Source organism: Camelus dromedarius, chromosome 4 (assembly GCF_036321535.1).
Source record: "Camelus dromedarius isolate mCamDro1 chromosome 4, mCamDro1.pat, whole genome shotgun sequence".
In the NCBI taxonomy this organism is placed as follows: Eukaryota; Metazoa; Chordata; class Mammalia; order Artiodactyla; family Camelidae; genus Camelus; species Camelus dromedarius.
Window position 1 is genome coordinate 89,650,446 of NC_087439.1, and position 13,715 is coordinate 89,664,160.

Here is a 13,715-nt window from a genome sequence, read left to right on the forward strand (position 1 = left end):
TTGAGAAATCGTACTTCTATAGGAAAAACAAAACCAAAAACAGATCCTCTAGTTGGAAGATCCTAGGAAAGAATGCAAACTGTGGGAAAGTAATCCAACTGTACTTCTGAATGTATTAAACGATTTCACTGAGGAGTCGGGGGGCAGTGTTGACCTGAATAACTTTGGAAATGAGTAGAGTTCATAGGACTAAAGGCAGAGAGGAAGCTGTACATAAGCATGGTCCTCTAGTATATAAATTTGTTTCCCACAAGGATACAAGTTAAGAATTCTGGGGTGGGAAGGGATAAATGTGGGAGTTTGAGATTTGCAAATGTTAACCACTATATATAAAAATAGATTAGAAAAAACAAATTTCTTCTATATAGCACAGGCAACTATATTGAATATCTTGTAATAACCTTTAATGAAAAAGAATATGAAAACGAATATATGAATATATGCATGACTGGGACATCACACTGTACACCAGAAATGGACACACTGTAACTGACTATACTTCAATTTAAAAAAAAAAAAAAGAATTCTGATACTGCTCTACATGTATATAGGAATTGAACAAGTAAATAAATGGATGTTGGATGGTAGGAGCCAAGTATCTTGCTGTTGGTGTGGGAATTAACAGATAAATAAGGGGAGAAGGCTAGAATGATCCAGGTAATAATGAATCAGAAATGGATATATCAGCATAAATTCATGTTCAGCTTAATTTAGACATAGATGGCTACATATGGCAATCTTTATAGATACAAATATATGCACAGGTTAATATACACACACATATTCCCTTGCTATGTCGGCTGAGAGGACCTGGAAACCACGATACCCTGGGAACAAGAGCATAGCTAGTGCCCAGATGTCAGTTTCCAGGGCCATTCTCCAACAAAAGGCACCGGATTCCTTGGAGAAATGGCTGCTTCTAAGCCTGGAGCAGGAAATATACAAGGTAAGACTGGAGCATCTTGTAGGGCCAGAGAGTACAGAAGTGTTCAAACACACACACACACACACACACACCCCCCAACACTGTAATAACGGGGTATGTCAAAGGGACACGGGAGCCAAAGGAAAGAGCTCTCAAGGCCCAAACGTGGAACATGTGGAGCAACAAAATAAATAAAAATGTTTTGGATTATCACTCACAGTATAAAATAAATATCCACAAGTCCACACTAATATAAATAAATAATCAATTACATAAATAAACGGGGAAGCAGACAAATCTCTCATACAGAAGAACTTCAGAGAGTTTACGTGGCTCCTCTACCCTCAAAGAGGGGGAGAACAACTCCCCATTCCGTAAGTGTGGTTCATTCACAATAACCTTTCAAAGCAAAGAGGGGGAAAGAGCAACGTTCCGGGGGCGGGGGTGGGGTGGAACTTGATAAGCACCACCTCCAGTGGGCGATGCCCAGGTGAACATCAGCAGTCAGAAAGCAGACTGATAGCAGGTAGCCTTGAAGTGATGTGATATGATTAGAAAATGGACAAGGGACATGAAGAGATACTTTGCCAGAGAAGACACACAGATGTTGATCAATCACATGGAAAATTGCCCAACATCATTTATCATTAGGGGAATTCAAATTAAAACCACAAGGTATCATCAAACACGTATCAAAATGGCTAAAATAAAAAACAAAGACAACACCAAATACTGGCAAGGATCGAGAGACACTGGGTCACTATATGTTGCTGATGGGAAGGTAAAATGGTTAAGCCACTCTGGAAACATTTTGGTTTTGTTTTTGTTTTTTTTTATAAAACTAGACATGCAACTACCCTATGACCCAGCACTTGAACACATGGGCAACTGTTCCAGAAAAAAATGAAAACTTACATTCACACAAAAACCTGTAAATGAAGGTTTACAGCAGCGTTCTTTATAACAGCTCAAAACTGGAAACAATCCAGACTTCTTTCAACAGGTTACTAGTTAAACAAACTGTGGTATATTCATACCACGGAATGCTGCTCAGCAATAAAAAGAAAGAAACCTGATACAAAAAATGATCTGGATGAATCTCTAGAGCATTACGGTGAGTGAAAAAAAATCCAAAAAGGTTACATGCCGTATGATTCCATTTATAAAACATTCCTGAAATACCGAAATTTTATAAAAATGCAGAACAGATCAGTGGTTTCTAGGGATTAAGGAAAGCTTCCTAAAGTGGAAGAGAAATGAGGGTGGCTGTTAAAGGGCAGCATGAGGAATTCCTGTGATGAAGATGTCCTGCATCTTGACTGTATCAATGTCAACATCCCAGGTGTGGTACTGTACTACAGCTGTACAGTATGTTACCACTGGGGGGTAAGTGGGTAAAGGCTACAAGATATCCCTCTGTATTATTTCTTAAAACTGTTCATAAAGTCTGAAGTTTCAATTATCTCAAAGAAGTTTGATTTATAAAAAAAAAAAAAGCAGCCCAAGGGAAAAACGACATGTCAATAGTCCAACTGTTTCCTAACAAATGAGCTAATGGAATTCAGTGGGGGAAAAGATAATCTTTTAAATAAGATGCTAAAATAACTAGATATTCATGTAGGGAAGAAAGAAACTTCTATCTTTTAATCACACCATACACAAAAACTTAACTCAAAACCTAAACCCAAAAGCAAAACCTATTTTTAAAAAATTCTAGAAGAAAACATTGGGGAAAATGTCATCCTGAGGTAGGCAAAGAAAGAACAAACCAAAAAAGAAAAAAACTGATAAATCAGAGATGACCGAAAATAAAAACACCTGCTCCCACAAAAATACCGTGAAGAAGGGATGAGTGAGCAAAAGGTTCACCTGACAAAGGGTTTGTATCTAGAATATGTAAATAATTCTAACAACTCAACAATATGAACAAAATTCTGCTTTTGAAAAAATGGACAAAAGATTTGAAAAGACACTTTGTAAAGTAAGACATACGAACGGTCAATAATCACATGAAAGATTGTCATCAAAGAAATGCAAATTAAAAGCTCAAGGAGAATAAAACACTGATGGCATTTGTCCATGAAAATGAGCTTGAAACTGTAGAACACTGTATTGCGAACTGTAAGACCACTATTGAAAATTAGTTGAGTTAGAAAACAGAGGGAAATATGATAACATTATGCAACTTTTAATAATGCACGTAGACTTTCTGCTATGGTGAGAAAGCAGCAGGTCACCGGTATTGCATTTGGACTGGCAATGCGCCTGGAAGAACTTTTGGCTCCCCTGTTGGAGTGCAGTGATCTCAGGTCCAGTCTGCGGTTTCAGGCAGAAATAAAGCAGGTCCCAGAGAATTGAGGTTGCATTATGGTGTCCTTTCTTTCCGTCTACTGGTCCTGAGCCAAATAATTCTAGGCAACAGAATTACAGAGCCTCCCACTCTTTTGAGTGGGCACAAAATAAGTTAAAAACTGAAAAATGGAGAGGACTTAGGCCAGTTCTTAAGGAGAGAGATGTGTGGAAATCATGACGAGTAAGAGAGTGAGGAGCCTGTCTGGGTTCGGATGGCTGGAGAGAGTGTATTTTCAAGGAGGAGCCTGAATTCAGCACATACACCTCCCAGAGTAACCTGCTGGCCTGAGAGTGAAGTGTCTTGACTCAACTGAAAAGGCCAGTCTCATAAGGTAAATGTGACACTGGACTGGCTGTCTAATTAGGTAACAGTGAGTTGCCTATTCACTCCAGTCAGTCAGTTAGGGAGCTTTTGAGCACTTAGGTGGCCAAGAGTAAGTTTTGCCAAACCTCAGGTATGATGAAAGGATATTTAGTCCCAAGGTAGCAACCCAAAGAGTAGAGGCACCATCATTCCTTACATGATGATGGTAGCTAATATTTTTTCAGCCCTTCTCATAGAATGCTACTTCTCAAAATAGGCTCTTTTTTAAGGGAAAGAAGAAAAGTTCTATGATCAAATATATTTGGAAGATAGGGGGAGGGTATAGCTCAAGTGGTAAAGCACGTCAATCCCCACTATCTCCATTAAAAAAAATTAAATAAATAAACTTAATTACCTCCATATATATATAAATATACATATATATATACATATATTTATTTGGAAAATAAACAAAGGCACATAAGACTCTTTACTAAGAGCCTTTAGTGTGTGGGCATCCTTTCTGAATCTCCACATGGCATGTACCATGTCCCAAACATTTTTTCCATGGAGTACCTCATGGGACCAGTGTTCTGTAAAACACATTAATAGTACAACTCTCCAAACAACTTTAGGAAATATTCTGTGGTCCTCTGCAGCTTGAAAAATTACCAGGGCTGAATAGAAATAGGCATTTGTTGTTTTCAAAGACAAGTTAGACTGATGTTTGAAGCCGGTAGAGCCCGACTGCTCCCTGTGATCAGGGTGAGCCCCATGAGGAAACACCTAGGGGTGGACTTCCCAGCTGGAGTGCATCTGTGGGAGGAGAGGAAGGCGGAGGGGACTGGGAGGCAGGGGAGAGAGAGGAAGAACGTGACTGAGCAGAGTCTGACGTGGGTGTTCAGGAATCCAGCAGGCCAGGGGGCGCCCAGGACAAGCTGGAAACGCTGGATGGGGCCCGACCTCCCAGGTCTTGAGTTAAGAGCTCCCAAGTTAAGAGCTTTGACCTTTTTCTTAAAGACAATGAAATGCCAGTAGGTGATTTTAAGCAGGGAGGGATAAGATTAGATCTTCCTTGTAAAGGTCTCTTCGGAGTGGGGAATGTTTAGGGGTGAAGGGGAATGGGGGTGGGGGGACCCTGCTCTAGGGCAGGCGGAGGTGTGGGCTCCAGGAAGAAGTGAAAGGGTCTAGAGGTTTCTAGGCCTCCTGGGCAGCTGGACGCAGGTAAGGGGGGAGAAGGGGAGGGCCGCAAAGTGATCTCTCAGTTTCCGTCCAGAACAACGTAGGTGGTAGTAACACCGTTTAACGAGCCAGCAAATATTTAAAGGAAGAAAGGAGAAGAAAATCTATGAGGGGTCTTCGAGGGACATCCGAGAGGAATGCTGAGTAGGTATGTAATTAGAATAATATAGGAGTATATTTATAAATTCTTGATATGTAGAGTCTTTCTGGCATGAAACAAAAAATCAAAAGAAAATATTAAGATGTGATTTAATAAAACTAAAATAGAATACACAGGAAAAAACCAAAATACTTTATATATATTTAAAAGGCAAATGAGATTAGAAAAATTTTACAACCTAAAGCAGATCAAGTACAATATACTTAATATAAAGGACTATTTCAAATCAAGAATAAAGATTAATGTGAATGGTCTGGTAGAAAATCAAACAGAGGCTAGGAATAGGGAGTTGTTTGAGAAGAAATACAAATGACTATAAACATATTTTTAAAGTATTTAATCTCACTGGGAGTCAAAGACTTAGAAATTAAAACAATACTTAAATAGCAATGTGGAGCCACCAGAGGGACAATTCTCAGTATTTGTGTGAAGAGAAGGGAATAAAAGCGCCAGGCTACCCTGGGTAGGAGTGAATACCGGCCCTAGGTTTCTTCCTGGAGCACAATATGGAAATAAGCTCAAAGAAATAATCATACATATTCACAAAGAAGCATAAGTGAGAACATTCGCTGCGATGTTGTTTATAATAGGAGAAAGTTCCCAACTCTCCAAAGATGGATTTTTTTTAAAAATCATGACATATCATATAATGGATGACAGGGTAACCAGTAAAAACAATAAAACAAAAGCACATTACTTAATGCTTTATGATATACATATATTTTTAAGTGAAAAGTAGATTTCAATATAGTATGAGCAGCATGGTTCTTCTTATGTTCAAGTACATGGATTTACACTACACACTACATATTATACACACACAGATCTTCAGGAAAATCCCTGGATAAATGTATCCAAATTTTAACAATGCTTTCTCCTAGTAGTGCAGTTTTAAAGGGTGGGTTTTTTCCTATAACTCTATATTTTCTCATTTTTCTTCCATGCTTTTTATTGTCTGTGGGATATAAATGTCTGAGAAAAAAATAAAAAAACAGGATACTTCCTCAGTATTATTTTTGCATCCATTGATGAGTATAAATGGCTGTGCGTGTTTATAAACCAGGCAGAATAAACAAAACCGTCTGAAAATCATTTTCTGGAGTGAGCTCACTTCTCTGTCCCAGGAAAACCCAAAAGGAAGATGCAGGATGTGACACAGATAAATCGAAGGAAGATCAGAAGTTGCTTCTCCTACGTCTTGAGTGCTGGCATCTTCCCCAGAAGCACAAATGAGGCTCCCTAGGGGTGCACTGAGGACCAGGCTCTGGGGAACGCTCCAGGGCTGGGGAGGTGGCCACAGGGGCTTAGCGGGGGAGGGCTGAGCACGCAAGGTGCCCTCCAGCCAATGACAACGTTTCCCTGCAACTTCAGTGCCGCCCTCTTCTATCGGGCACCTTACATGTCAAGCTTCCCAACCTGTAACCAGATTGACCCTGACGCTTTTGTGGGTTGAAGAAGTGCTGAAAACAGAGACCTGACTTACACTCTGCAGCTCCGGACTCCTGGGTTTGACTGGAAAAGAAAAGAATGAAACCTTCTCTGCCCCAGTGGTTCATAATTCCTTTTGAGAATCCGATGATAATCTGAGAGCCTTCCCTCAGCAGGTACATGTACATACAACACTTCACATCTATTTTGGGGGATTCAAAAACTCCCTGAAACCCTTGTGGGTGGCGACTTTGAAGGAGCCCTTGCTAAGCAGGATCCCCTAGTCTAGAAGTGACTCTTCCCACTCAGAGCCCCGGGGCCACCAAGGCTCCTCTTGAACCAACCCTGTCCTCCCTGCCTGCGTTGCCATCAGGCAGTTTTCTGCCCCCATCCCTTCTCCCTCCCCACACCTGTCCTGTCCTTGTCTTCACTAATAATTCAGCCCTGAACTGAGAGCATCTGTCTCTTACTTCCCACCACCACCTCTCCATTATTAAAATCCAGTCACTGCTGTATCTTCCAATAAAAATAAATGCAATTTCTGTGGAAGACGTATTTGATCCTTCCTCTCTCCTTCCTGCTTCCGTCAGCACTGAAATGTTTCAGGTGTTCGTGTCAGGGCTCATCTCTCATGTTTCAAAGCTACAGTTCTGGAAACGTACAGCAGTGGTAGTCTTGGCAAGTGTCTGTACCAAATGCTGATTTCAGAAGAGCCTCACTTAATGACAGCACAGTAGGCTGTTTTAAAACAGATCATCCAAGCAATGCCTACTTTTACATTTTGCAATGGGATTCAGATTTTGCAATAACGTATGCATAGAGGTGTCTGGGCTTTTTAACAGCCACAATCTCAGGGGTCTTGCAGTAAATTTGAAAACAGTGCCCAGATCACTTGCCTGTAAATCCTGGCGTGCAGACACACGTGCCATTGAGGCCGTCACTGTCACACGTGCCTCCATTCAGACAGCTGATGTTAGCACAGGGGTCCTTGTAGGCTTCACAGTGGATTCCTGCCAAGAAACAGACACAAAAGGGGTGACTCGTTAGGAAATCTCCAGCTCCCAGGGCCCTTGAAAGGATGATGTTTGAACAGCCTTTAACAGTGTGGAGGCTGATTCCCAGAGGGGGTGTGTGTATGCATGCGTGTGCACGAGTGTGCATGTCCACATGCCCACCCTTGAGTTTAGATTGTTGCAAAAACACGTCTTATGAGAAAATAACAAATTCAGCACCTGCTCACAGGTCCCACGATAAAGTCTTTTGTGTACTTCTCTGATTACACACCCCAAAGCCTGGGGAACAGAAAGTTAAAATTCTGAAAAATAAAATGTATCAGTGATAAATGCTTTCTTTTTTTCAACTGAAGTATAGTTGATTTATAATGCTGTGTTAGTTTCTGGCATACAGCAAAGTGATTCAGTTATATATGTATATATTCTTTTCATATTTCCATTATGGTTTATTATAGGATATTGACTATAGCTCCCTGTGCTACACAGTAGGACCTTTTGGTTGATCTATTTTATATATAGTTAAGTAGTTTGTACCTGCTAATTCCAAACTCCTAATTTGTCCCTCCCCTACTCGCTTTTCCCTTTGGTAACCATAAGCTTGTTTTCTATGTCTGTGGGTCTACTTCTGTTTCATAAATAAGCTCATCCTGTGTCATATTTTTGATTCCACATATAAGTGATACCATATGGTGTTTGACTTTCTCTGTCTGACTTCCTTCACTTAGTATGATAATCTCTAGGTCCATCCATGTTGCTGCGAACGGCATTATTTCATTCCTTTTTATGGCTTAGCAGTATTCCATTGTATATAAACACCACATCTTCTCTAGGGACAAATGCTTTCTAAGTCTCCAAAAGAAACAGAAAATAGCCAGATAGCCTAGATAAAATATCAATATAATTGATAAGCAGCATCCTGAAGGTGAAGATTTGCAGTCAGATATTTAAACAAGCCCCAGTTGTACCTTGGAAAACTGCAGGGGAGAGAAGGAACCGTTTGTCCCTAGACTCCATTCTCAAAGACCACATCAGTTCACCACATGCTAAAGTAACGTGTTGTGCACATCACCTACTATGCTCCACGCCCTTGTGCAGTGCCTTATGTCTCACTGATCCTCGCACCAACACCATGAGACAAATACCCAGACGCAAGGTCACCAGTTTGGCAGGGAGGGAGCTGGGATCTGAGGATGCTGGCCACTTGAATGTGAGTCTGCTTGCTGAGTATTTCCCTGAGACAGAGCTCAGACAACATTCCATGGAGCTCTGTGCCCATTCAATGAAAAAGAGGTATTAAAGAATATTTTATAGCAAAAATAGTTCCCATTGGTGTAAAAAATAGTCTACATGTGCATGTGTGTTTGCAAATGTCTGAAGTGGGACCTAAAGGAGAATGAATTACTTTGAATGTCACATTATGTATTTCTATATTGTTGGAATTTTTTTTCACAATAAGTATATATTATTTTATAATTTTATTCAAACAAAACCTTTAAAAATCCAATGCTATTCGAAAGGATTTGGATTTCTGGTGGTGTTTCAGTGGAGTGTTGAGAAGGATGAATAAACTAATCTCTCTCTCTCATCTCCCACCCTTTGGAGAAAAAGATAAATTACGTTCTGTGTAAGAACATATTTAATGATAAGCTCTCCCTTTCCGACAGCCTCCAGAAAAAATAAGCATAAAGTAAATAAGAACAGGATGGTATTTACTTAATTTCCACCTCCTGACTTCACTCATATTGTCCAAAGGACTGCCACACACGGTGACTCACCCTTTTGTCACTGAAATGATTCTTGCTGGGATTTTTTTTTCTCTCCTTTCTTTTTCAATTTTCAATGCTCAAAAGGAGGGGAAAAATGCAAGAGAAAATAGAAACAGAACTAGCCATCTGTAGTCAACCAGTGATTTAGCTGAGCCTGCTAAAGCATTTTACAGCGGATGGGTTTTCGTTTCTTTTTATTCTTTGCCCTTCATAGCCAACCTACAAACAGTATTCTGCCAGATACTTTTCTTAAGTGGCCTTCAGATCTTCGCTTTACGTCTCCCCAGTTGACCACCCCCTGCAACGCCCCTGCCTCATGCCTGGTGGGAGGCGCTCCCTGCCCCAAGCCATGTCCTGGCTCTCTCTGTCTCCATGACTTGATGGAGCCTCCAGGACTCAACAGCCTTAACACACCCAGGACTCAGGGTAATATTCAAGCTCAAACTCATTCGAAGATTAAAGTAATTATTTGCATAAACTGGTCATTGTTCTTCACTGGAGTGTGCATAGCCTCTTCACCCAGAAGTCTCTGTTTCCATTTTCCCACTGATTCCCATGTAGCACAGGCTGATCTGAAAGAATACAATGTAAAAGAGCCTCTTCAGCTTCAAAGCGTTTATCAAAGAAACAAGGATTCGCTTGTACCCCAATGATCACAGCAGCACTATTTACAATAGCCAAGATGTGGAAACAACCCAAATGTCCATCGACAGATAACTGGATAAAGACATGTGGTATATATATACACACATACATACACACAATGGAATACTATTCAGCCTTAAAAAAGGATAAAATAATGCCATTTGCAGCAACACTGATGGACCTGGAGAATGTCACTCTAAGTGAAGTAAGCTAGAAAGAGAAAGAAAAACGCCATATGATATTGCTTATATGTGGAATCTAAAAGAAAAAGGACACGAACTCATAAAAAACAGAAACAGACTCAAAGACATAGAGAACAAACATGTTTATCAGGTGGTAAAGCGGGGTGGGAAAGGATAAATTGGTAATTTGAAATTTGCGCCTTTAGGGAGTGATGGAAATGCTAGCTATCTTGATTGTGGTAGTGGTTTCATGGGTGTATACACCTATCAAAATTCATCAAATTGTACACTTGAAATATGTGTAGCTTATCATACAGGAATCATACTATAATAAAGGTGTTAAAATAAAAAAATCAAAAGGATTTGCATATTTACAAGTTCCCAGGAGGCTGATTGATGGGAACCAGGTGACAAAAAAGACTTTCAATTTGTAATGGGAAACACAGCCACAACCAAGGTTCAGAGATGTCTGGGAAAAAAAAAAAAAATCTATTGGACCTAAAGTAAAAGTAATCAAGGAAGATCTTTCCTGGGTTTCTAATAATACATTTACCAACCTAACTTTACAATATTAGCATAACTAATACACTAGCACACAAATTACCATATTCTTCCAATAAGGCTGAAAAGCACATTCTAGGCTAAGTATGTAAGCATCTTAACCTAAAAAGCTTTCAGTAAGACAGATTTGATGAAAACACCCAAGATAATAAGCCATTTCAATCTTTTGGATGTTTTCAGAGCAATAATTTTATCCTTTGTTATTTCTCTTTTTCAAAAGATAAGACATTCAGCCACTTGAGATTCATTGAGAAGTTTCTGGCAGCAAGAGCGGTCCAAAGCTAATCTTCCCAGCAACACGGTGACTATGAAGCAAGGTGGGCTCGAAAGTCCCCAGTGAGCACTTTGCTTACTCATGTGTCTATACGCTAAGCCTTGCTAATCCCTTTGTAAAAAAATATATTTGTCATGTTGCTCAGCTTGCTGATTAGAACTGAACAGCTCTGAGCTAGAAGTCTGAAATGTAGAGAAGAGACAGCCGTGAACACCACTGAGGTGCCGAGGGAGCGCCCATGCCGACTCTCCTCCTCGGGCCCCCTGGGCTCCACCTGTCTGCATCCCAATTCTGAGTGTTGGGCATCCTGTGTCCTTTCTTCTTTTGCCCTCTTTTGCTCTGCCCCTGGGATGTTCTTTCTGCCAAACCATCTGATGTTCTTTCTCTGAAAGTTGAAACTGACCTTCCTAAGAGAACTCCATTCTGCCGCCGTGCGTTGAGAACACATTGGGATTCCCATCATGGCAGAGTTTATGGTGTTAAATCATAACTTATCTGTTCTCCTGTCTGATCCCCCACAGCTGTCTGAGGTCCTTTAGAGCAGAGCCATATCTCACCGCGTGGAAGAAATGATGGTGTATCACCAGAATCCTGTCCTTTCAGGAGGGGCGACAGGCTGTGTACTTTGGCTGACACACAGGTAGGATTGCCAGCAGACTGAGAAGCCATTCCAAATCTGCCTCAGAAACACCCTATTTTGTCAGGAAAAACCAGGTCCGCACTTCAAACCAAGTCTGGGGAATGACACACGCATCACCCGTTGGCAAAGGATGGGACACGCACTATGACGAAACTGCTGTTTAGTCTCAGGCAAAAATAAACTGTAATTCAGTCAAAACTAATAAAAATTCATACTTTTCATATTAAGGGATAGAGGGGCTATGTTTCTGAAAAGATCTTTATTCCAACGGGGCTCTTTAGAGAAGTCAATTTTAGAATTAAAATGAGCAAAAATTCAAAGAGTCTTGTGCCAATTGTAAATCTTTGTTGTCATCACAATTTGGTCGTAATTAATGTTTTGAAGACTGAAAGGCCATTATTTTACCTCCAGGAAAATTAAGTCAGGTAAAGAAAATTAACCCAAAGTGTTCTTTGAACTTCATATTTACTCTAAGACATCACCTTATTTTACTCAAACTGCTTTCCTCTGTGAAAACTTTCCCAGGATTTCAACCTTGCAGAGCTCAACCTCTCCAAGTCACTTCAGAAATTACAATTGACATCCCAACCTCATGATTCCTTGTGTGGGCCAGTCTCAGTCTGCTCTTCTGGTTAAGTAAGAGCCTGATAAAAGAAGAAATCCTGACTTATCCATTTTTCTGTCTATCACAGTACTTGAGAAGAACCACGTACACAAAATACCCAGAAATTCTTGTTCACTGGTTACACAGAGGAAATAATTCTAGCCAACAAAGAAAAAGTTTTCATCTTTTCAATTATAAATTTCGGCAGACTTTAAAAATGAACAATTAGGTACAATGTGATGAAACTCATAACCCAATGATCTTCTTTCTGAGACTCTACCCACCCCCCAAAATCCAGAAACTATGAAAATTATATGAATAAAGGTGTTCATTCCAGAATTATTTATAGTGGCCTCACATCAGATACAACAAAGGAATGCGTAAATGTTACCCCATGGGAACATTACATAGCCATTTAAAATTGAACTAAAAGTTTCTAACAATATCTAAACCAAACATAAATAATGTTAAGTATGAGAAGAATGATACAGACTGGCAGGTATAATCAATTGTAACTATACAAACATGGATATTAAAAGAAAATGGAAATAATACAGATTATGATTGCTCTTACAGTCTGTTGTACAGCTGTGAGCTATCAAATTTTCTTATCTCTAAATTTTTACTGTTGTTGCTACATTATTTTCATAATTAAAAATTGGAGTATTTTCCTTCTAACGTTTGTCACCAGAAATTCCAAATCTTGTGACGGCTCTCCTCCCCTCCCTCACTCTTCCTCTGGATGGGAGGGTTAATCCCTTCTACCCTACCTCTCAACGTCTGCCCATCACTCTTAGTTTAGAAGTTCTATCACTTATTGCTACTTTGCTAGAGTTTACACTCCCATTTTCAGCAGTCTTATTTAAACCCTAACGTAAAGCTCTCTATAGGTATATATCAAAATGAAACAATCACTTTACCTGCCCACTGGGATGAGATCTTTAATACACTTGTATGCCTTCCAATCCTTCCCATACCCTCCAACTCATGGGTTTGGTTAAAATAACATGAAATTTAAGTTTGATCATTTAAATTTTTCCTTAAGAACAAATATAATGGCATACCTTAGGGTGACTCGCAATGAGTCACTCCCTTGTATAATTCCCTCCCACTGAGTGTGAGCTTCTAACCAACAGCCTTTAGCAAAGTTTAAGAGATTTTGAAGATGCAGTTAAAGTCTCTAATCAGTTGACTTTGAGTTAACTGTAGGTGGGCCTGACCTAACCAGGTGAGACCTTTAAAGGGTTCAAGTCTCTCCTGAAGTAAGAGGTGCTCTCTCATCATTGCTGGGTTTCAAGAAGTAGACTGTCAAGAATTCTACAGCCACAAGGATACGAATTCCGTCAACAACTTGGGGAGACTTGGAAGCTGATTCTTCCCTATTTGAGCCTCAGGTGAGAGCTCAGTCCAGCCAACACCTTGATTCCAGCCTTGGATTCCAGACCTTGACCAGGGAATCCATTATCTATGCCTGGACCTAGGAAGCTGTTAGACAATAAAAAGACGTTGCTTCAAGTCCCTACCTTACAATAATTCACTGTGCAGCAATGATCATTAAAACAGTAAATACGCCTACTTTTTCAAGATAGTTTTCTTCACCATTAAATTAGCATTCACAA

At 40.0% G+C, this 13,715-nt stretch overlaps 1 protein-coding gene across 3 annotated transcripts in view; it reads right to left on the minus strand.

Annotated features, from left to right (window-relative positions):
• Positions 1-13,715, minus strand: part of DNER (delta/notch like EGF repeat containing) — a 263,164-nt gene that overhangs the window by 19,526 nt on the left and 229,923 nt on the right. For all 3 annotated transcript variants that reach the window (XM_031452326.2, XM_064485240.1, XM_064485241.1), the window contains one exon: positions 7,308-7,421. In XM_031452326.2, coding sequence (XP_031308186.2) covers positions 7,308-7,421 — 114 coding nt within the window. The remainder of the gene's footprint in view (positions 1-7,307; positions 7,422-13,715) is intronic.